The sequence below is a fragment of the Ruditapes philippinarum genome, unplaced genomic scaffold (assembly GCF_026571515.1).
Source record: "Ruditapes philippinarum isolate M1 unplaced genomic scaffold, ASM2657151v2 ctg110_1_1_1_1, whole genome shotgun sequence".
NCBI classification, from domain to species: domain Eukaryota; kingdom Metazoa; phylum Mollusca; class Bivalvia; order Venerida; family Veneridae; genus Ruditapes; species Ruditapes philippinarum.
In genome coordinates, this window is record NW_026856488.1 from 461,925 (window position 1) to 486,562 (window position 24,638).

Consider the following 24,638-nt stretch of genomic DNA (forward strand, 5'->3'; position numbering starts at 1 on the left):
ATAACCACTCCTCCTACGCGTTTGTTTATGCAAATGAGGTTAATTTGTCTCCACCCCCAAAATGACCTCATATTTATAACTTGTAATTATCAAGAGTATAATAAGATCACGACGGCGTACTCCGGGCTAATTATCTCTCTGAATTAATATATAATAATCGTGATCTGGTATAGGATCTATATAACATAATAGCAGTTTATCTCAAATATTTGGAATTTTTACAGAAATAACAGAACCGGAAAAAATGGATTACTCTTATGCAGTGTTCGTTTTATTATATACTTTTTCAGTTTCAAATACTGTTTCTGCAGCACCAAGAACACGTCCAGTAAGTTTTAATTTTATAAGAATAAAATTGTTTTTAATAAAGAAAAACCTGTTTCCTTTATTTTCTATTTACTTAATGGACTTTCATATTTATTGATATTGTGTTAATATTTGAAATAAACTTGCAGCATGCTTTTAAACTTCAAAACAAAATTGTGAGATTATACAGATATTTTCTCAACTCAAACTTAGATCTGAGGTATTTCATTGGTCAGACTTCAGCGCAGAATGTAAACTAACCAATGAAAATCCTGAGATTTGAGGTCGAGTTCCAGAAAAAGTTTCATAACCCTAAGCTATTGCTCTTCACTTGTTAGTGTCTTTATTTTAAATTCCTGTTAATATTAGTACATTGTATTAAACCTCAAAAATGGTAAAATTTTCATTTTTTTTAAAGGATTTTTAATTTTGATGTCAGTTTATGTAACTCCAATCAGGACGATAAAGTTTTTGCGGCACGCTCAACGCATAAGCAGAAATTGCTTATCGTGACTGTGCCTTTTCGCCAAATAAAGAGAATTAACTTCAACTATTCATAACAAAGCAAAATATTGATTTCTAATGTTTAAACTAAAGCAATATTGATGATGATGATGATAATGCCGATAGTAATAATGATGGCGGTGATGATGGTGACAGTGGTACAATGATATTGGTGGTACTGCCGATGTTTGGAATCATGATGATAGTGAGTGTGATGATGATAGCGGTGGGACCGATGATTGTGGTGATGATGACGATGACGATGTTGATGATGGTGATAATGTTGATGCTCTTTGTAGTCATCATGATTGTAGCGATTGTAATGGTGATGATGCCGGTATAATGATGGCGGTTGTGGTGGTTGTGATGATGTTGATAGCGGTACCGATGTTGATTGTGTTGATTATGATGGTTTTGATGATGTTGTTGATAATGATTAAGATTAGAGCGTAGAATATTACTGTCATTTTGAACAGTTTATCAAAATGACTTATCACAATGGTCAATTTAATTGGTTTTGTTTATGCGGTAAAATTGTGCCTTTTTTGCCTCATAAACTTGTCCTGTTTATAAACATATTTATAAGCGCCTCCTTTTCTCCCTTTCAATTTATCATCTTAATAATCAATATATTAGAATACATATAAAACCTGTTTCAGGACATGGTAACTTTGACATGACATATTTTCTTCGTTATCGCAAAATAACATATCGGGTTTAAATTTGAACCGGAAATGCAAACTTGAACTATTTAGGGCAATTTAATTGACCTGAATTATTGTGTTAGAAGCGTGAGATTGATTTCGGTCAAAGATATTAACTTTTATTGTATTTTTTACATCCAAACAAATCCAAACGACGTGACCAAATCTTCAGAAGTAGTACTAGAATTGTGAGAATAGCGTTCGTTCATGAACAATAACGCAATGTACTATGCAAAGATATGGCTAGACTTTTGAAAATAATGTTAAAATATAAACATTTTTGTAGAAGTAATACGACCTGAAAAGTCTTGTTTTGTATAATAGTATAAATGTGATAGAGTCGGGGCAAATTTGAAATGATGAATTTTGTGTGTGCTATTTTTTTAATGCCAAACTGTTAGTAAAGGTGCTTTCATGGCAGAGTGGTTAAGGTCGTTGACTTCAAACCACTTGCACCGCTGTTGTAGGGACTTCGACTTCTTTCATGAGGGGGAAACTATCCAGCTAGCCTACGGAACGTCGGTGGTTCTACTCAGGTGCCGGTTCGTACCTGAAATCATACAGGGAAGACACATTAAATCCTACACGGAAGAGCACTTTCAGGTCTTTCTCAACCAGAAAAAGCTAGAAACTCGCCATATGACACATAATGTGTTGGTGCGATGTAAAACCTGACAAAAAGTTACTGAATTATTTTGTAAATGCAACAATATTCTCTAAACAATGTAGGATTATTATTATCTGAAACCCTTGTTGTATAATTGTAATTTGCTACTTCATATCATTTGGCATGTTGATGTTATATATTCAAATATTTTTCTAAGAAACTACGTGGATTTAAATTATCTAGTTAATGCGAATGCTTTTCTAGTTTAAGATCTATCCAACTAGTAAAAGGTAGTCTCTGATTTAACTCATGTGTCAATATACTTGAAATAACCTATGTAACAGCTACTGCTGGCCTTCCCCTAAAGTGACTTATGACAAGAAGAGCACTTAAAGGTGACAGTTACATAGAACTATCTGTAGAAAACACTTTCATATATAATTATTCAATTTTCCTTTAATTGCAGAAGGGGCCCATCTGCTCGTCAAACCAGGGACTGTGTGGAGTAACATTTGATATTAGCGAAACAGATCCAATTGTAGGTCATTTTAAGCACACATCCGCTTCACAGATATGTGACTGCCCCGGACAAAAGATCTGTCCAAACAACACGACAGACTCATCACGTGTGATTTATCAAGAAATGATTTCTCCAGGTAAAGTTGCTTTTTGTTTTACTTATTACATGGCTCACCATTCCAACTCAATCTGATCTGAGATAGTTGCTGCAATACCTGAAGATTGGCTTTTGAACATATGACATTTAAAAGAAGTATTACAATGTAGACATACTCATTATTTTATAATGATTGTCGATGAATATGTTAAATATAAATTTGAAAAATCTGATGGGTGTTTTTAGTTATCTGAATATAAAAAAGCAAAGCATGAATTATTGTATTGTTTTGTCTAGAATTGTGATTCACATATATTCGTTGTAAGTTTTTCTTGTATCATTTAACGTGTTTGCAATTATGTTACGTATATCACTGTCCGCATCAAAAGTTCCGTAATTACATGCTATGCAAAAACCGGCTAGAGACCTCAATGTTTTATTGTAAATTGACCGGGTTTGGACTGCTCTCTGGTGCGTTTTACAATGGCAAGTTTTCATATGACCCATAAGGTGTTGATTTGCCTAACACCATAGATAACGCAAAAAAGAATTTATAGCAATTACTACACGTATGTTCATGTGGGTGTTTTTGGTCTTTTAGTATTCAAATGTTTTATAGGTCAGACAATCACGACGCATTTAAGTTACTGCGAAAGGAAATCATTTCCTAAACGAGATTGTAAACAAAACGAGGTTGCCATGACGTTACGTGGCGTTGGACCAGTCATCACCGAGATTGTTGGTGACGTCAAATGCAGATGTTCCAGTCCACTCGTTTTGCACAGAGCTTTTCCCGATGGAATGTATTCCGTTAGAGAATATACGTGTGGCAAGGTAAAATACAGAGTTATCAAATTCAAGTCATAAGTGTAATTGCTTTCCTAGTGATTTATCGAAGAGAAAGGGCGTCCGTGGCCGACACCTTACACCGATGGTTCTACTCAAGTGCCTGTTCGTCCTTGAAATAATGCACGGAGAGACATCTAAACTCTTCCTTTACCTTTAAATCTGGAAAGTCGCCGTATGACCTACACAGTGTTAGTGCGGCGTAAAAACCAAACAAATACTAAGAAGGAGAAATGAAATTGGAATATTAATATGAGAATATTAAAAAAAATAAAGATTCGGACTTTATGTATAAACCTGGTCCGAGGTATAAGAAAAAATGTTAACATATTTTCATTTACAGCAGTTGAATAACAGATGTATTTTTCACCACGTTGCTGACTATCAAAATTACATGTAAAAGAGACAATGTTAGCGTTTTGAAATGGATTTGTAATTTCATAAAGATACTATCAAACTGCATGTATAGTCGATATACTGACAATATGATTCCAAAAGTCGATAATACATTTTAATATTTAGATTTGTTTGCAAATAAATTTTTTTTCTTCCAATTTCAGCCTATGTGTAATGTGAACAGTAGCAAGCCACCTGTCTGTGAACGCGTCATGTACTCTAGATCAATGTTTGGCTACAGCACGACGTCGGAAATACCGTGCCAATGTCCAGACGGGTTCGTCTGTAACACAGATGACTCTACTGCACTTAACTCAATGTTTCAAAAACCTGTTGAGTTTGTGTGTGAACTGTCACTTTAATTAAATGACTTGAAGAACAAAAACAATAAAAAGCTGTTTAAAATACACTCCTTGTTGATAATTAGTGATTTTTGTGCAGATTCATTAAATAATTAAATTTTTGGACATGACTTTAGATATTGCATACTGAAAATAGCAAAATTATGAGAACTCTTTAATTATGTTCAGACTGCTAAAAAATCAGTTCTGGACAAGATTGTTGTTAGATTTAACAAGAAATATATTATTTTGATATTTAATGTATATTTCAAGTAATATTTTCTAAAGCTATATACCTCTGTTGATGCTAGTTTTCATATCATAGTTCTATTAAACGACCTATTGTAAATTTGGGACTAGTTTCAATTATAAAGTACTGTTTATATTATACTTTGTTTTTTTTTCTTACTTTTTAAAAAAACCTCTAAACCTCTATTGTCATATTTAACCTACATTTCTCGTGAAAATAGTTCCTAGATACTGTCCCCAAATAATACTTAGCCCGCATATACTCGTACGCAACAAAAAAAAACAACTCCCACTGAACGTAAATAAGGAAAGAAGATTACTTGTATTCCAAGCGTAATTGTATTTTAATGTGAATTTGTGTGTAAATTTTATTGCTCTATGTTCACATAAGACTGATGAAATGGTTGATTAAATGTGGTAGGGATCGTAGATCAAAATTACGATTTAATACCGGATATGGCCATCTAAAGCATGGAGTACTGCCTTGCATCGTTTGTGCATAGAACCGACAAGTGTGTTGATTTCTGCCTGTGGAATTTTATTCCAATCCTGGTTTAAGGCTTGTGTTTGTTTATTGATGTTCGACGTTGGAATAGGGCGGCAACTTTCACACTGGTCCAAATGATCTCAGATCTGAACTTTTGCGTGCTAATCGTAATGAATACGATATTATTCGTCCCGAGGAATTACACAGTATCTTTTGCTGTAATGCTTGTTTCATTATCCTATTGAAACAGAGGACATTGGCATTATTTTGAAACACTGAGATGACGTGCCTCGCAAGAACTTCATCTCGATAGCGTGTGTGATGTAAATGCCCACCGTGTGCGATAAGTATACTCAATGCCTGCCCAGACCAAGATCCAAAACGATCTCGTTCAAGTACACAACAGTCGGCATAGCGTTAGTTTCTTCTACGGTATTCACGAAGCCTGCAATCACACCGATGAATTAAAAATGTCGGCTCGTCGAAGAACAGAACTGTATTCAATTGTCGACTAACTAGTATCAAGCGATTTCATGTACGTTCCCGATAAACGTGATTTACGCGGCGACCTTGCGTCAATACACAACCATCTTAAGTACAAAGTCCACGTTGACCACCCTCGCGCATAAAATTTTAATACAGATATTTGGTAGTTATCTGTACCGGGGGTGACAGCAGCAGTGGCGGTATGAAAATTTGTGTAGGTGTATGTCCATAATATAGCGGTCTTGACCAGGGGTCTTGACACGCAGACGTCCATTATGTGGCAAATATTCCGGAACATTGTCTAAGCCTAGGTTTTCGAATAGAATGACTAGCACTGCCAGCCAACAACCGTAACAACCACATTCGTCGCCATACAATTGCAATGGTACGCTCACGTATATTTGGTGGAATCGAAAAGAAATAAAATGTATTATTGTTACTGAAAACAAAGATTCGTACTGGTCCGTGCATCATACTGTGCATACAAGAGAATATCGAGTTTACCGTATTATTTCATGTAATGCTTACAATTGAGGTTATAATTGTTTCTATTTGACACAAAATGCAGAAGCTAAAAATTTCGTTAGATTAATCCGACGAATACAGTTGTACCTTTTCGTATATATAATAATGTGTATAAATGGTCCCATCTTTTATCAACTGACAACAGAAGAGCCTCATGATTCAAGTGTTAAAAATGGATGTCATACCGAAACACTCCATTTTAGGGAAATATGGACAAACTATATTCCTAAAAAGTAAAATTAATGCTACTGAAGATATTTAATATCTTAAGTCAATAGATAGATCATGACATTTTAAAGATATGATGTATTATTTGTAACAACAAGTGTAAATTTATTACATTTAGTTCACAAAAACATTGGAAACTGTAAAATTTATAGCTTTTTTTGACAAATTCCCAAACAGCATCAAGCATTCTGCAAGCAACAATCATATTCAAAATTTATATTCGATTATATAAATTAAAGCAACTTTTTATTTATTTCCAATCATATGAAGTATTGTTCAACTGATTTCCAATCATATGAAGTACTGTTCAGATGATTTTTTAAGAGTTTTACAGCTTTTTGAAGTTGTTAAAATATTTGCTAAAATTGTGTTTTTTATCGTTTTAAAGTACGTACTTCGACATAAAATTTTAGAAAATAATTATGTCCTCAATCCTTTACAATAGAGGAAGAAACGTTTGTCCTGTCATATATCATTTTATGCACAGATGTAGCCACAACTTATTCGACACTACAGAAGAAGTTCCAGTAGAATTATGGAAACCAGAAGGCCTTAATAACTTCACGTCCGGACAAACAATTGAACACGTCACTTTAAAGGGACTCCACTGAGGTTTTTTTGACATGACAGGACTGGAAATAATTTTTTGAGATTATTACTCCATTTGATGTAGATCTATACTAATAACTTATGTGCAAAATATCAGATTATAAGCTTGCTCCGTTTTTCCAGAATAATTATTATATTAGTGAAAAATGGCCCAAAATTGAAAAGCTTTTAAACGCTTTTCACTCAAATCGGGCTGTGCATAGCACAAACATATGATTTCCAATGTATGTCTTGTAAACTTCTTGGTTATATTTTATTTGTATTTCTGTTTTAAGTGCTAAATTTTATCTATGTATAAAAAATAAAATTTTATGTTTATACGCTTATTAACCTCAGTGGAGTTACTTTAATAAACGTTTTGTTTTGAAACCATGCGACTAGAATCATTTTCTAACTGAAAACACTGCTCCAAATGAATTTGTATAGGACTTGTTAAAGTACTATATATTGATTTTATATGTTATACCTCATACTTTCTGTTGGAATAATGACATTAATGATCAATATTTTAAAGTTTCTATATGAATTGATAAGTAACCAATCATTTCACGAGACCTAAACATTAGTGGAGTAAAAGGTTTAAGTTTATTTTTGTTTCTTCGTCTTGGAAATATATACAAACAAAACTTGAAATTATCCAAACGTAATTCAGAGTTTATGTCATGATAGGATGTCCTCGTCTGTAAGACGTATTTAAACAGGACGATTGTGGCGCCCACCATCTACAAATATAAGCTCTCCAGTGATGAAGGAAGAATCATCAGAAGCTAGGAAAGTTATTGCCTTGGCAACATCAATGGGCTCCCCGATGTTTCCTAATGGGTGTTTTAACTTCTGACGCTCGATGTACTGAAAGATGAAATTGGATACATTATGTAACTGAAATATACAAGACACTTGATCGGTGTTCTCTTTCTTGGATATGCAGTACTAAATGAAGCTGATGATGACACAATTGTGTGTTCTTTTACATTTGCCTTTCAAATGTGAAAAACATAAAAGAATGATGATTAAAGTTTTTGCAAGAAAAATATCAACAAACAAAAAGAACAAGCCGAAAGGGACGTGAATACAAATTGCATCTTTCACAGCCGAAACTTAAACACACATAAGTAAAATTAAAGCATACTGTATATGTTTGTTACTTTTAACAAAAAAAAACGGATGTCCATATCATAAAACTTCGAACGAAAGGACGAATGAAATATATTTTTGAAAAATAGTCATTGACCAAAGGATATGACGGACATGCTTTGATGCTTTATTTGTCGGACATTATCTAGACCGGAAAGTCTGTGTGACTTCCATTTCGTAATGTTTGCATGGGCTTAAATTACAAATGAAAGGGATCAGATGAATCAAGAAAGATAGTGCAATTTACTGTTTATGCTACTTCAACATTGTAATACTCACCTCTGCGTATTGTTGCGGTGACATGCCTCCTTTCTGTTGGATCTTTGTGCGAATAACACCAGGACTAAAATGGAAACGAAACAAAAATAACAGTAGATTGATATTTGATGTCATATCCCCTTCAGTCCAACAACCATTCAGATCTAAGAATAAGGTGGAAAGAAGGGAAACTATCAAACAATATCTTAATAGTAAAATTCAATATGCGTATAGAGGATATTGAATGAGTATGGGTTCAATACTAAGTTTATTGAATGAGTTGAATAAAATCATATTATGCGTAATATTGTTTTATTCAACGAGTTCAATGAATTAAGTATTGAATCTACACGAATATAATATTATTTTCATCACACATCCAAAATTACAACTGTTTACTTTTTTCATTGACGCGCTTAAAGTATAGTGTAAGGTTAACAAATGCTATGTTTGTATGACGCAAATGACGCGACTTCAAAATATATGCACGGCCATGCAATACCGTTTTTTTAACGGAGTCGCAGAAGCGACAGGGTGTGTGATATAAACAAATCCATGAACATGAATAGATGTATATTAGTCACGTATATCACGTTTCTAGCTTTCAATTCATCTTGCAACTGGTTTGAGAAAAAAAAAGAACAGGTCAATGTAAATAAATCAACTTACTTGACAGAATTTACCCGAACACCATGCTCCGCGACCTCTGAAAAATATACCATATTAGAAGTCATGAAAAAACCAAGTGATTGAAGATATTTAAAAGTCTTTCGTCAGCTCTTCAGCAATTATGAGAATAAGTACGATTATATCAGAAATAGAAAACAATTATCCAAAATATGACAAGTCACTAACAGGAGGGTGCAATAGGCTAAGGTAAGAACGGCTGTCAAAATGGATGAAGCTTTGTTCATCATACTCGGGTAAGCATATACAGTATATATATACATGTATTTTAATTTTGGAATGTAAGTATCTCTGTGAACAATGAAATTAAATAGTTGAAAATATAAAATTGGGTTTTATCGAGTCATTTTAACTAGAATAAGCGAAGCTTTTGTTGCAGATAGCAACATCCATCAATCCTTAATATAACTGTAGCTTGTATCATTCAACTCAAAGATGAAATTTGACATACATGTAAGTACACGATTATGTTAGATGTATTGTTTAGATGAATTGTTTTAAAATTAAAAGATTAAAAAAATATTTCACAGTTTTAGTTTGTCGGCATATTTTTTCATGAATAAATGAATATGCGGCAATAAGATTACCAACGCCAGACGCTATAGAACCTTCTCAAAGATTTCCAAAGGAACGCTATCTGGTCAACTGCCACGCCTGTGTACACATAAAACACACAACAGACTTACCCATGGCAAGTATTTTTGTAAAATGGTCCAAACCAGCTTTACTAATACCATATGGTGCCTCGGCTGTGAACTGTAAAATACGTTTTTGGATTTGTTTTACGTAACACCAACATTGTAAAGTTCATATGGTGACTTTCCAGCTTCATTGGTCGAGGAAAGCTTGCATTATTTCAGGCACGGGCGGGCACCTGAGTAGAACCATCAACGTTGCATTAGTAAACAAAAATATTTTAAATTGTTTTTAACAACAATAATTGAACTAAATATGCTCACAATGACTCAATGTGAAAAATAGATTGAACCTAAACGCCTATATTAAAAAAAACAAATCATATAAATTAAAATTCCAAATCATTTCATGTTAATTTCATATAAAAATGTTTTAAAATTATACTAAAATAGTAATATTGGGAAGTGACAAAATAATTTATAGATAAACTGGCCTTGGGATTATTCAACTTGTGTTTCTTTCCAAATCTCAGGATTTTCATTGGTCAGTGAACATTTTGTGGCAGTTTCCGACCAATCAAATACCTGAGATCTGAGTTTTAGTTTAGAGAAACATCGGACCCTGGTCCTATTTTAACTAGAAGTAGATACGAGTTTCTTACCGTTCTTTGACCGGAAATACTCGAAACATTGACAATATTTCCTGCAAAAGAAAACAAAACATGACATGTAAAACGATTTACATTATATTTAGGATAGCATACTAGTAAATTTAGTTTTGATATATAACATGGACTTTGGCTACAGGCACAGGTGCTTGGATGTTCTGTGGGCTATATACTATAATAATATCTTAATATACATCTATGGGCCGATTATGTAAAATATTACGTGACTAGCGCCTGTGGCTAGAGGCATGGTGTCAATAGACCTTGTTTTAATGCTCTAGATGATTTTCCAGTGAAGGATATAGTATGCCATTAGGCACCTGTCTTCATATCTTTTGCCGTTGCTATATTACGAATATCCCTGTTCAATGTACTGCAAAACATCATTTTGGCAACCAAATGTCTATTACACCGAAATGGTCTAATGTCTACAACCGGCAAATGACATGTAAGTATCTTAAATATTGAAATAAAACCAAAAGAAATGTATCAGTTGGATATTCTTGCAAAATATTTCTTGAAAGATCAAAGTATGGTCTAAGTTCTAAGTGATTTAGTATGAACATTTATGTGATGAAAAATAATAAATAGAACTTTTTATTGTCTACTATATATAAATATTTAATATATTGTCATGGACCTTACACTTACCAACAGCATCAATATATAATTAAATGTATTTCATGCTTTGTTGTCACGTATGATACTAAATACTATCAACATATTTTCATGGTTTTGCAGACCTGCCATTATGTACCAATTCAATTTAAATGTCCATATCTTGTTTCAAGACATCCTTATCTGTTCCAAATATCAACTTAATTAACTTAGTAATAAATCAGATTGCCGAGTGTTTTGATTAAATTTAATTTAAAACGACGTTTCCTGTTGTCACAATTTGAAACCTCAGAAAAAAGTAACCGATGAAAGAGCATCTAAATGTGATATTTCTATCGTTGTACCCCAGCAAAAATAATCCAATCAAAGGACATGCTCATGATTGCGGGTAACAAAAACCTGCACTCCAGTTAACGCACTGTGCATGTATGTGTATACAATATAACTCTGACTGTTATCTTAGAACAATTAACATTTCTCGGACCCATATACATACCTGTTCTTTATTGCTCGGTTGGCGAAAGTACAAAGTACGTACCTTTAGTTTTAATGAGGTATGGCAAGCAAAGTTTTGATAGATAAAATGGAGCTCTGAGATTTGTTCTCATAACATTGTCGAATTCTTCTATAGTCGTGTACGTACCTTTAGTTTTAATGAGGTATGGTAAGCAAAGATTGATAAATAAAATGGAGCTCTTAGATTTGTTCTCATAACATTGTCGAACTCTTCCATAGTCGTGTACGTACCTTTAGTTTTAATAAGGTATGGTAAGCAAAGTTTTGATAGATAAAATGGAGCTCTGAGATTTGTTCTCATAACATTGTCGAACTCTTCTATAGTCGTGTACGTACCTTTAGTTTTAATAAGGTATGGTAAGCAAAGTTTTGAAAGGTAAAATGGAGCTCTGAGATTTGTTCTCATAACATTGTCGAACTCTTCCATAGTCGTGTACGTACCTTTAGTTTTAATAAGGTATGGTAAGCAAAGTTTTGATAGGTAAAAATGGAGCTCTGAGATTTGTTCTCATAACATTGTCGAACTCTTCCATAGTCGTGTACGTACCTTTAGTTTTAATAAGGTATGGTAAGCAAAGTTTTGATAGGGAAAATGGAGCTCTGAGATTTGTTCTCATAACATTGTCGAACTCTTCCATAGTCGTGTACGTACCTTTAGTTTTAATAAGGTATGGTAAGCAAAGTTTTGATAGGTAAAATGGAGCTCTGAGATTTGTTCTCATAACATTATCGAACTCTTCCATAGTCGTGTACGTACCTTTAGTTTTAATAAGGTATGGTAAGCAAAGTTTTGATAGGTAAAATGGAGCTCTGAGATTTGTTCTCATAACATTGTCGAACTCTTCCATAGTCGTATCCAATGTTGTATGGTATGCCGTGATTGCTGCATTGTTAATCTGGTAAATAAAATAAATTATAATATAAGCCGCGCCATGACAAAACCAACATAGTGCTTTTGCAACCAGTATTGATCCAGACCAGCCTGCGCGTCCGCGCAGTCTGATCAGGATCCATGCTGTTCGCTATCAGTTTCTCAACTTGTAATAGGGTTTGTAAGACAACAGCATGGATCCTGATCAAACTTCTCGGATGGGCAGGCTGGTCTGGATCCATGCTGGTTGCAGACGCACTATGTTTGTTTTGTCATGGCGCGGCTAATTATGTATCATTTAAATACATTATCGATGATTTTCAAGAGAACATTAGCATGACTTTTGATCCAGAAAAAAACAGGTTAATTAATAATTGATGCAAGAGAATAGAAGACAAAAAAGAATCCCTAAAAAACGTCCGAAACGGCAAAATTAAAATGCTGCAGATTTGGTTTACGTAAGCCTGTTCATGAACGGTACTAGAATAATCAAGCTACCGTACAAGGTCCCCCAGCACGGCTTAAGGAGAATTTTATAATTTAACAAGAAATGGAAAAGAATTCCTACCCTCCCTCCCAAATAAAATTTTACCATCAAATGTTACATTTTGTATTATACATTGTACGTCACTTACTAGAACATCCAGTTGTCCAAACTTGTCTATGGCACTCTTTACAAGTCTTTCTTGGTCCGTATCAATTGTTACATCAGCAACCACTAAAAGAAGCTGGGAATAAAACAATCAATTTATTGTATACTTACAACTGATTGCTATGTCTGTGGCGTGAATGTTATGAAATAGATTCCCTAGCAACTCGATATATTTACCTCCAATAATTTATCTACTTGCATATGCATAGAGTAAAAATCGTCCGTCATGCCAAAATACTATACCATTCTATGTGATGATATTGTAAAATGTACGGGTAATTTAATATGAAACTATTTAAAAAAAAATATGGAAAAATATGATTTAAATAAATGTATTTAAATATTACATAATTCAATACAATTCAAACATATTTTATAAAGTCTATGAACATAATTATTTACAATGTCTTTCGTCCAGATTTATATTGTGGACAGCAGTACATTAATTACGTTAAGGAGAGCATGAGTATGCAATGTACAATTAATTACATGTATAATAACATTAAACAACAATATTCGCTCGTACATGTGTTATAACTTAATATAATTTTGTTATATTGTACATATTTTAATATAATGTAGGCCTAAGTACTCTCCTGCGCATCGGTCGAATGTTTCACTATGGTTCAGTTACACATAGTCACCAAACTATGATACAAACAAGCAATACACAACGTACATTTTCTCTTGTCACGCCAACTTTTTCCATTAAGTCTCCCACTTCATCCAGGGTTTCTTGTTTCCTGCCAGAAAGCACGAACTTTGGTCCGAAAAGGGCCATATGCACGGCAGTTGCTGCACCAATACCATTAACATCTCCAGCACCTAAATAAAACCAAACAAATATATTTTAACGCGACTACCTCGTATTTATTTTGGTTTGAATGTTTAAGTAAACTGGCCCTAAGAAATTAACCGGACTAATTCGAAATAACGCGTACATATATGTACAGTGAAATAAAATCCTTTTTTGCAGCATGTTGATAACCAGATAACAGATGAACCCTGCACAGAAACCTTATTGTTTCCGATTATAAAACCTGCTATTTAGTTTGTAATACGAGTGAGGTAAGTAAATCTAATTACCTGTGATTAAAACAACTTTATCTTTCAACAGTGAAGCCATGGAATTCGCTGATGTGGAAAAAAATGACCAAATACTGTTGTGAAAGATGTACAAGATGTAGCGGACTTAGGAAGTGCAGAATTTCCGCGATCGATTCAGTTTTATATTTATAATACTCAGAATACGGATTTGTTTAAAATAGGTACACTTATTTGGAAAACGTGAACATCTAACAATTTTATATTACTTTTTATCGAATCTTAAGCGTTCATTGCGACATCTTGTCCTCTTTTAATACCTCGTTTTTAAGTTGATAAAATGGCGTAGTCACTAGGTTGAAAAATACATTAGATAAGGCTGATTTATCAGTCCTACAAACGTGACTGACTTTGACCCGGGTAAAGGATAACATCTACGGTATGTTTGCATTTTTTAAATGTACTTATTTTATAAATTTTAATGCATATGCTATATTTGTCGAAGTGTATCATCTACTTTACATACACGGTATTTGTGTTCTTCTCAATCTATGAACTATTTTAGTCATAATTAGTAGGTTTGCACGACTTCAATTACACTGTGGTTTAAGTAAGTTGACGAATACTATTTTCACCTCTTACTACAAGTTGAAGATGCGTCTAAATTCATGTCTTGAGAGACACTTTCAAATCGCCACCAGAGGGACTCTACACGGGTTGGGATAGTGTAAAAAATATACTGTACATGTATATATAATATACATGTATACTATTCGAACACTGTGTCGAGTCCCTGTGACCTTTAATCCGCTGGACAAAATGTGATTCCTCGAAAGCATATTGATCACTCGCAACAAAATTACATGAAAACTGCAGACTCGGTTTGATTGCGTCTGTACATGAGGGCTAATGAAGTCTGTACATGAGGGATAATGAAGTCTGTACATGAGTGATAATGAAGTCTGTACATGAGGGATAATGAAGTTGATCATTAACCTATGAGGAATATGAATGATCGTGACTCTAGTGTGAATCGAACCCATGCCCCTGCATGTGTTGCTAGGCAGCCAAATTAAACACTAGCTTACCTTTCGACTGACATCATTTGTTACTTCAGGAGCTTGTTAGATAAATGAAGAGATAAATACATAATAAATCTAAAAAGGTATTCTCCGACTCGTATTTACACGAGTTTAAAATACGATCTTTTAACGGAAATACAAATCAAATTTATGCTATGTTCTCACCGCCGATCAAATCAACTCGATTGTCCCGATCACATAAATTCCCCGATGAAGCCCGAACAAGCTCGATTAATGCACATTCACGACTCCTACACGACCACAAGTCGACCCTACACGATTTTTACGACTTCTTCACAACGACCAACATCCCGACTTCTTCTCGATCACCCAGACCTTTACGCGAGTCATACACGATCTCAACTAGACTAACTGGACCTCTGCTCGATCGTTGCCAGATTTCCACCCGACCAGATGGTAATGATCGTAACGAGTCGTGAATAATGCTCGAGTAGATGTCTATATGATCGTGTACAGATCGAGTAAGAAATGTATACCCGACCAAACTAGAGCGTTACACGATTTATTCTCGATCAACTAGATCTTCTTCTCGATCACTATACGATCGCTTCTCGACCGGTTATCTTTCGATCGCTACTCGTATTTTTTTGACATGTCAAGAAAATCGGGTAGAAAGCCCGAGCCATGCCGACCAAGGTAGACCGCTCCGACCACCAGCGATAACGCATGCAGACCGAGCTTGACCGGTACCCGATCGCTTGATCGTGCTTGATCGAGTTGATCTGATCGGCGGTGAGAACACAGCATTACTTGCATTATGATAAATACCATTTTTTTTTAAATACTTGTTTAATTTTGTACATTTCAGGGATGGCAACGATGGCAAACACTGACATTCCTCCCGCGTTTGGCACGGATATTAGAAAGGAATTTATGCTACGTGAAAACTGCGTGTACCTGAACCATGGTTCATATGGAGGTATACCAAGATGTGTACATGAGAAACAAGTCAGGTATGATACACTAAAATATGGTAATAATAATAATAATGATGAATGACAATGATGATGATGATGATGATAATAATAATAATAATAATAATAATAATAATAATAATAATGATGATGATGATGATGATGACGATGATGATGACGATGATGATGATGATAATAATAATAAAATTAATACAGGTAATAATAATAACAACAACAACAATAAAAATAATAATAATAATATTAATAATAATAATAATAATAATAATTGAAAGCACTGTTGAAAGCTACTTAAATTTTTTGTCAAATGCATTGACTACTCGATGTTTCTCCTTTTTCCGTATTGTATTTCATAATTTAGATTCCCTAGATTCACATATTGTAATCACCTAAGCTTAAAACTTACTTTAAAAGAAATTACAATTTTCAGTTATTACACAAATATAACTTTACAAAGATGTCGTACTTGAAAATTTCACAGCGTCAGATATGGAATATAATGGATAGTCACGTGATAGCGACTGATACATAAATGTAACATGTATTTGGCAGATATTGGCATTATACTTATTAAAATATTTGCATTATATCTATTTAGATATCTAGAAGAACTCGAGAGTCATCCTGATAGCTGGTTCCGATACAAATCATTCGAATATGTGCGCAGTTCTAAAGCAAAGGTAGCCGAGTTCATGGGTATAGAAGCAGACGACACGTTCTTTATCCAAAATGTTACTAAAGGTAGGTTTTGGCGGTGTTCAACCTCCGCTCTGTTCATTTCATATGAGTTTGAATGGTTCAATTTATTTTTCTTTTGATATTACTTGCGGTCAATTTTATTAAACTTTGAACTATGGTTATTGAATATTCTGACGAATGTTTACTAACGATCTTCTCAGTTGTTTCTTTTATTGTATATGTTTGTTTGTTTGTTTTTGGTTTTACGTCACATCGACACAGTATAGGTCATATCGCAACGTTCCAGCTTTACTGGTGGAGGAAGACCTCAGGTGCCCTTCCGTGCATTATTTCAGGCACGAACGGGTACCTGAGTAGAACCACCGACGTTCCGTAAGCTAGCTGGATAGCTTCCTCACATGAAAGAATCCAAAGTCCCTGTCGGGATTCGAACCCACAGAGGTGAGGGGCAAGAGGCATTATTGTATATGTACTCGATTCTGAAAAATATACGAGGCCAGTTAAGATTCTAACCTATGATCCCGGTTTTAAAACATAGACACATTTATGACTGAGTGATGATCGAATAGTAAATAATTTTCAAAATTCGATCATTTAAATTCCCTTTTTTTTAATTCCGAGATATTTATTTATTCACTTAAAATGAATGGAAGTGTTGTGTCCTTGGGTATACTAATGCTTAATGTTTCCAAAAAAATCAAATTACTTCCTTTATTTATCAATTTTCTGATATACATTATAGCAATTAATACGGTGATGAAAACGTTTCCTCTAAAACCTGGAGACGCTTTCTTGATGAATTCGTTGACGTACGGAGCTGTTAAATTGACGGCGCGTTCCACTGTCAATAGAGTAGAAGGTAAGAGAAAATGACGTAACTGTCATTCTTGCATAGCAGACTGGCGTTTCCGTGAGTTTTACCCATGCCGGAAATTTCATCTGGCATGGGGGTGCCAGATGAGTCGCGTGCCAAACAACAACGTCATTTTAGCGCCATTTATGAATGAACCGCGTTAAAATGACGTCGTTTTAGAAGGGAAATATGTCTTAGGATGACGTCATTTCGCCGTTGTTATTTAAGTTGTAAGTTCATACGCTATTGTAAGAAAATAGTTATGGATGAAATGACTTTAATTTCCATGAACATATATCATATTGAGGTAAACCTTTTTAAATATGAAATAATATGGCAGAATATGCAAGAAAAAATATCTTTCATATGTTTGCGGTTCGGATCGGAATATCCGTCCCTCGGGAACCCGCCCATGGGCGGTAACTCGGCAAGCCTCGTTACCGCCGAATGGGCGGGTCCCCTCGGGACGGATATTCCGGTCCGAACCGCAACATATGACAGATATTATTATGACGTCACATAATTTTCATCATTGTTATTGAAGGAACTCCACTGAGAACAAAAAATCGTAAAAACATCAAGTATGAAATTTTACTGATCAACTTGGTCGTTTAGAATGCAAAAAATCTGCAAAAGATATATATATAACGAAATATATTTAGAGTTAAATAAATTAAAAATCGAGCTTTAGTAGGATTCTTAGCCCGATTCAGAAAGAAAAAAAGGTTGCAAGGCTTTTCATTTTTGATTATTTTGCACAATAAAAGATCATTTATTCTTAGAAAACGGAGTGAGAGGATGATCTTAAGTTCTGCATCAGGTGGTACTCGAAAAAAATATTAGAAAAAATCCATTTATTTCATCCCCCCCCCCCCAAAAAAAAACCTCATTGGCACCAGGATATCAAACTCCTTTTGTAAATGCAAAATTATTTCTGGAACTGCATTGTTATAACCACTTAGCTTCCTCAGATCCCAATAACCAGGCTTAGAACGGAAACAAGAAATAGTGATTCAAAGACCTTAAGCTTTTAGAATTTGAAAAATTAATGTAATAATGCCATTTTCATTGTTATGTCGGCTTTATATCTATCTTAGTACATTTTGTTATTTTACGTACAGTTATTTTAGAAAATATTATTTAAAAAGTTAAAAACAGATTTTATTATAACATACCAATTTTGTATTATTTTAAGGAGCAAAACTATACCAAGTTGACTTAGATTTCCCTGATACCGACGAAAATTCTGTGGTAGAGAAGTATGAAGAATTCCTAGCTACACACCCGGATGTCAAACTTGCCGCACTAGGTATGCACTGAAAACTTTGCACAAACAATTTTTCTAAACAAAATTCAAAACATTTACATACAATTAAAACAAAAATAAATATCATTTCAAAAATCAACAAATGCTGTTCAATTTTTATCAACAAATATTGCCTGTATAGTATACCGCGAAAGATGCAAGAAAGTGTTGGCAAAACTTTCAACCTTTTTTAATATGCGTGTACATTATCTTGCTTTAAATAAATTGACTATTTTGACAGAACTTTGTTATTTGAATTCAAATAAGGACTTGATTTGGATATTTTGGACTTTCAAAAATGAAATATAACTTTATGTATCACCTACAATTAAACAAAAAAAAAAATATTTTTTATTGAATCTCAAAAAGCAGGCTGATAAAGAGGTTAATATTGAGGTTAAACGTTTAGCAGTAGTTTATAAATTACTAAATCTTTTTCTTTGTGTCTGAACAAACACATATGTTTTATTATATACAGATCATATTACTAGTCCCACCTCTGTTGTTCTACCAATCAAGCGTATCATAGAGGTGTGTCACAAATACGGTGTTGTTGTTGTCGTGGACGCCGCTCATGTCCCTGGTCAACTGCAAGTTGATATACAAGACATTGATGCCGATTTCTATTCCGGTGAACATATTTTTTTTTTACTCCCAGACATTTTTTTTTACTCCCAGAAGCTCTGTGTGAAAAAACTAACAGACTTTCTCACTATGAGTTAGTAAAATGAAAGAATATCGTTTAGTATTAATTAAGGCCTTTCACACAGCACTAGACTGAACGATAACATAGTTTTTAACGATTGTAGTATGTATATGTGCAGCTTTTAGTTGTTTCAACACCAATGACCCTGCGATGAAATATTTTATTCAGAAAAAAATAGTGTTTAAAAAGTTTAAAGTCCGCCATAGATTCTATGTAAATGTTCAGATGTTTAAAGAGCTATTATGGTTATATCAAGTATTTCCATTCATTTTAGGAACGATGCACAAATGGGCGTTTAGTCCGCGAGCGTGTGCCTTTATATGGATGAACCCAAAACGCCACCATGCCTGGTTCAGACCCCTTATTACATCAAAATTTGAAAACGAGGCTCTTCAGGACGCTTTTTCATTTGAAGGTTTGCTTTGCTTCAAATATGTCTGTACAAAAACATGTATTTATATTTTATTCATGCCTACCTAAAAAATGTTTATCATTTAAAGGCATGAAGCAAATTTCTGCCTGTACAGTAAGTTTTAGAACATACAGAACAGAAACTTTAGATTTCATTAATATTCAGAATATTATATTAGAAAGAAGAATTTTGACAGGTTATATGGTCACATATAAACAGTTTTTGTATATATAGCCCGATCCTTACAAGAAATACCCAGAAAGCGTAAATGCAGAAATGTTCAATTCACCATTGCATGCATCGTTTATTTATCAAAATAAACCATTCTTATCCATTTGTAAATCATTTAGATTATTCCAAGTTGTTGAATACTGATAAAATGTAATATTTTGTTGTTGCTTTGCAAAATGCAGATTGCGCATGCGCGAAATATTATATGCTACTCCCGTGTTGTAAAAAGGTCAGCAGCGACGTTTGAAACATGCAGTTGTTTTAGATTAAATGCATTAATATCTTTTGTACTGGAAACGAATGAAATTAATGTATATGAGGTGCCTCAAATATATTGACTAGAATACAGCATCATTAATTTTACATACATAATCTATGGTCATAATCTTGTACATTGCGCGTTGTGTTGTCGATAGTCGCGCTGTCGTCATATCGTCCTGTCTCTAGCGAAACACGCCAACTGGCGCGTTGTCGTGCGACGCGTTGTTGCGATATCGCCTCGTCGCTTGGTATATAAGCTTACCATTCGATTTGAATCGAGCGACAATGTGACATCGCGACAACACGCCGCACGACAACGTGTCGTTTGGCGTACATCGTTAGCGACAGGATGACAAAACGAAAGTCCGACAACGTTGTCATGTTGTCTCTAGCGCCAACACGACGCACAAAAGCGTTCCAAATCAGCCATCATAGTAATCGGAAAAAATCAAAATAGCAATTACTATCTATAGATCGTTTTGATATCCACAGGCACTAATGACGACACGCCCTTCATATGTTCTGCTGATGGAATCGAATACATGAATCGGATCGATGGAATGGTAAGTTTTAATATTGATATCTATATAAAATAAAAGATAAACTGTAGATTGAATAACCAACTATAGAGGCGTGGCCAGTACACTGAGTTAGAAAATAATATACATTTTTAAGTTAACATTTATTTAAGGAAAAAGAGATTCTTTTAGAGGGTAAATCAGGGTAGATAACTTACTACATGTACATGATATCATAGGAGTAAGGATTGGTTAACTTACATGCATGGTGTAAAGCACCAAAAAACGAGTCCGCGGCTAAAAGTCGTGAATAGTTTCAGTTGGAGTAGTGTGGAATCTTTAATCGCGACGCATTTCACTAGCAGAAAACATATGAGCCGCGTCACGACAAAACCAACATAATGGGTTTGCGACGAGCATGGATCCAGACCAGCCTGTGCATCCGCGCAGTCTGATCAGGATCCATGCTGTTCGCTTACAGACCCTTAAACAAGTAAAGAAACTAATAGCGAACAGCATGGATCCTCATCAGACTGCGCGGATGCGCAGGCTGGTCTGAATCCATTTTGGTCGCAAACCTATTATGTTGGTTTTGTCGTGACACGGCTCATTTATTATTCCCTTTGCTCTTTGATTCTTCCTTTTAATATATATTTAAACAATATATACATGTTCTCAAAGTACTGCTTTTACTATTGTATAAAAACAAGTTATTTTCAGAACAAAGTTGTACAATATAATTCCATGCTGGTTAGTAAAGGAGTCGAGTACCTTGTAGAAAAGTGGGGGACCAAACGTCTGTCGATTCCCAAGCACATGGAAGCACCATGCCTACGAATAATTTATCTGCCATATATACCCGGATTCTCTGACCGTTTGGTAAACAGCTTTACTTATATTACTGTTTCTAAAATTGGTCTTATATAATATACATGTATGTGTATGTGGCGCCGTTCGTTATGTCGCAACTACGTTTTTATGTCGCATTTGCCGCTAAATATCACGCTATTGTCGTTAAATGTCGCAACCGCCGCTATTTAAATGTCTCAAAATATTTTTTAAATATTAAACGTTAAATGTCGCAATGATAACGTTAAATGTCGCAATGATAACGTTAAATGTCGCAATGATAAACGGCGCACCAAGAGTTTGATCATTAAGCCTCGACGTTTTATTCCGGGGAATGTCTTTTTTAAGAAGTCGCAGCTGTAAATTGCTATTACTCGCCGCGATATTTTATGAGACCGTTGTTGCGGAACAAAAAGGCTCAGCCTATAATTTTTTTTATTTTTACCTTTGTAGAATAAATAACACTAAAAATATAGCGGATTTCTAAATTGCCCGCGATTTTCATGATAAAACGTTAAAATTTCTCGTGGGTTTGAAATGGCCATAACTGCCGCCATATTGACGTTCTATAAACTAGCTGGATAGCTTCCTCACATAAAAGAATCCTAAGTCCCTGGCGGGATTCCAACCCACAGCGGTGAAGGGCAAGTAGACGGACACTAGTCTAGTTATAAATTTGCAAAAGTACGCAAAGCAATACACTTTAAACATGAGAATTATATGCACCCAACATGTAACGTAATTCCATACTATATTTTAATAAATTTATTTTTACATTTTAATTGCAAACAAAAAGGACATTTAAAGTCAATTTGTCTATAACGGAAAGTATTCAATACCACAAATATTTATGTTTATAGTATTTAGTATCATGTGTGAAAACAAACAAAGAAATAATTATATGTGGATGTTGATAATAAAATGTTAGAACAAAATATTATTAATTCATCATATAAAAATGTCATATTAAATCATGTAGAACTAGATAAACATTTTTGTTCAAGAAATATTTCATAAGAATGTGATATCGATACGTTTCTATTGTTTTTATCAATATTAGAAACATTTCTTGCAAAATGTGCCCATGGTGCTACGATTTAGGGAGCGTTTCTGTTGTTTTTATCAATATTTGAAATATTTCTTGAAAATGTGCCCATTGTGCTACGATTTAGGGAGCCGAAATGATGTTAAAGTCGAATGAGTTAGAAAACGAGTAATAATTAAGGTTCTAACTTCAACTAAAGTTAGTTTCTTTTTTCTGAAGAAGGCAGATGTAACTGGCGTGCTTAAAAGTAAGATTAGCGGCGAGCTTCAGAAGTTGATACTGGATGAATTTGATATTCAGATTCAGGTCACAGTAATAGAAGGTCAGCTGGTTACCAGGGTAGCAGCACAGGTCTACAACACCATGGAGGATTTTATCAAACTTGGGGAAGCAGTGACGACACTATCTAAACGGAAAAAGAATCATTAAAACTTAAGTCAGAATGTTAAGTTTGAAACAATACGGTTAAAATATAGCGGGAAAATTGTATAAGTAAATTCGTGATAGCAGTGTCAAATATTCTTTAAAAAATCACCAACTGATTAAATATCTTAGACTTTTTTTTATGAATTTCGATATTTTAGGTTTAACATATGTTTTAGAAGAATGCCAACTTCATACCTGACTGCACTAGGAAGGATGTACTACCAAATACATGCCTATTACTAAACATTTCTATGCTATCACGCACTCGCCTTTATTCGAACACTTATCTTCTAAACTTATCTGACAAACTGTCCGGTTAGCTCATTACGTAGAGTGTTGGACAGTGAATAGGGCGACCTGGGTTCGATGCCCGGACGGTGGCATTCACTTTTGTTGTGATTTATTATGGAGTATCTGGAAAAAGTGATCTCTCAAGAGCATTAAAAACAACAAAATTACATGAAAAATGCGGACCTCGTTTGATTGCGTCTGTACATGAGGGATAATGAAAAAGTGCCACATCCCTCACGCCCCCCCTAGCACCGGCTTGAGCGGTATTCTCAACAATAATAGTGCTGGACTCAATGATCCCGAAGGACCAGAAAAATATAACAACACTGGATTGAAGTACGGGCAACTTTTTACGGCTGCCTTTCTAACGTTAATTCACATAGTACATCTGCTCTGTCATGTGTAGTTATCAGTTCCTTGCGGAAGTGAAGGCAACTAGTACTGGTAAACTGCTTGATAGCCTGTCCAGGAATGATATGTCGCTGATTTGTGCTCTAGTGAATTCAAAGTGGCTTTCTGCCGTGGTCCAGAGTGTGAACAACTCAGTTTCAGAAACGTTTTATATGCATTGAATTTATGTTTCACTTTGTTTGCAAATTTTTTTCAGCTTCAGGTCCAAAAATGTGGAACCCCATTTATTGATAAATCAAAATCATACAATCGTACAATTATGCATAACCATACAAATACAAATCATACAGTAAATCATTAAACATTAAAACAGGAGACATAAGATTTTCACATTGCATTTATAGTATAAATTTTGAATTTGATGAGATATTATAAAAAGAACGTTAGAAGAAAACAATGTTTGTATATGTACATAATTATTTAGTATTATTAAAGTGAATTATTATAGATCACCTTTTGGCATACAATAACACAAGAATGGTGATATGTCCGGATCTGCACTCTCAGTTCCTATAAAAGGGTGGATCACACGCACACATCATGACATGTTTTAAAGGAACTCCTCATAAATACATAAAATTTGAATGTCTTAAATAAATCAATTTTTG

General features: G+C 34.3%; 3 protein-coding genes across 3 annotated transcripts; 2 read left to right on the plus strand and 1 right to left on the minus strand.

The window, feature by feature from the left end:
* Positions 1-10: 10 nt before the first annotated feature.
* On the plus strand, positions 11-4,673 carry LOC132746712 (uncharacterized). Its single transcript, XM_060735927.1, has 4 exons — positions 11-328; positions 2,588-2,777; positions 3,357-3,571; positions 4,144-4,673. Exons 1-4 carry the CDS (start codon positions 245-247, stop codon positions 4,339-4,341), a joined length of 687 nt encoding a protein of 228 aa, XP_060591910.1. The 5' UTR covers positions 11-244; the 3' UTR covers positions 4,342-4,673.
* A 1,746-nt stretch (positions 4,674-6,419) lies between these two features.
* On the minus strand, positions 6,420-14,118 carry LOC132746713 (uncharacterized oxidoreductase Mb1385-like). Its single transcript, XM_060735928.1, has 9 exons — positions 14,030-14,118; positions 13,623-13,768; positions 12,927-13,019; positions 12,073-12,316; positions 10,281-10,321; positions 9,670-9,739; positions 8,966-9,002; positions 8,318-8,381; positions 6,420-7,753 (listed from the first exon to the last, which is right to left on the minus strand). Exons 1-9 carry the CDS (start codon positions 14,067-14,069, stop codon positions 7,598-7,600), a joined length of 891 nt encoding a protein of 296 aa, XP_060591911.1. The 5' UTR covers positions 14,070-14,118; the 3' UTR covers positions 6,420-7,597.
* A 186-nt stretch (positions 14,119-14,304) lies between these two features.
* Positions 14,305-24,548, plus strand: LOC132746714 (uncharacterized). The gene is made up of 10 exons (XM_060735929.1): positions 14,305-14,426; positions 15,899-16,043; positions 16,621-16,763; positions 17,464-17,580; positions 18,770-18,883; positions 19,359-19,511; positions 19,861-20,001; positions 20,983-21,053; positions 21,729-21,887; positions 23,122-24,548. Exons 2-10 carry the CDS (start codon positions 15,901-15,903, stop codon positions 23,329-23,331), a joined length of 1,251 nt encoding a protein of 416 aa, XP_060591912.1. The 5' UTR covers positions 14,305-14,426; positions 15,899-15,900; the 3' UTR covers positions 23,332-24,548.
* The last annotated feature ends 90 nt before the right edge of the window (positions 24,549-24,638 follow it).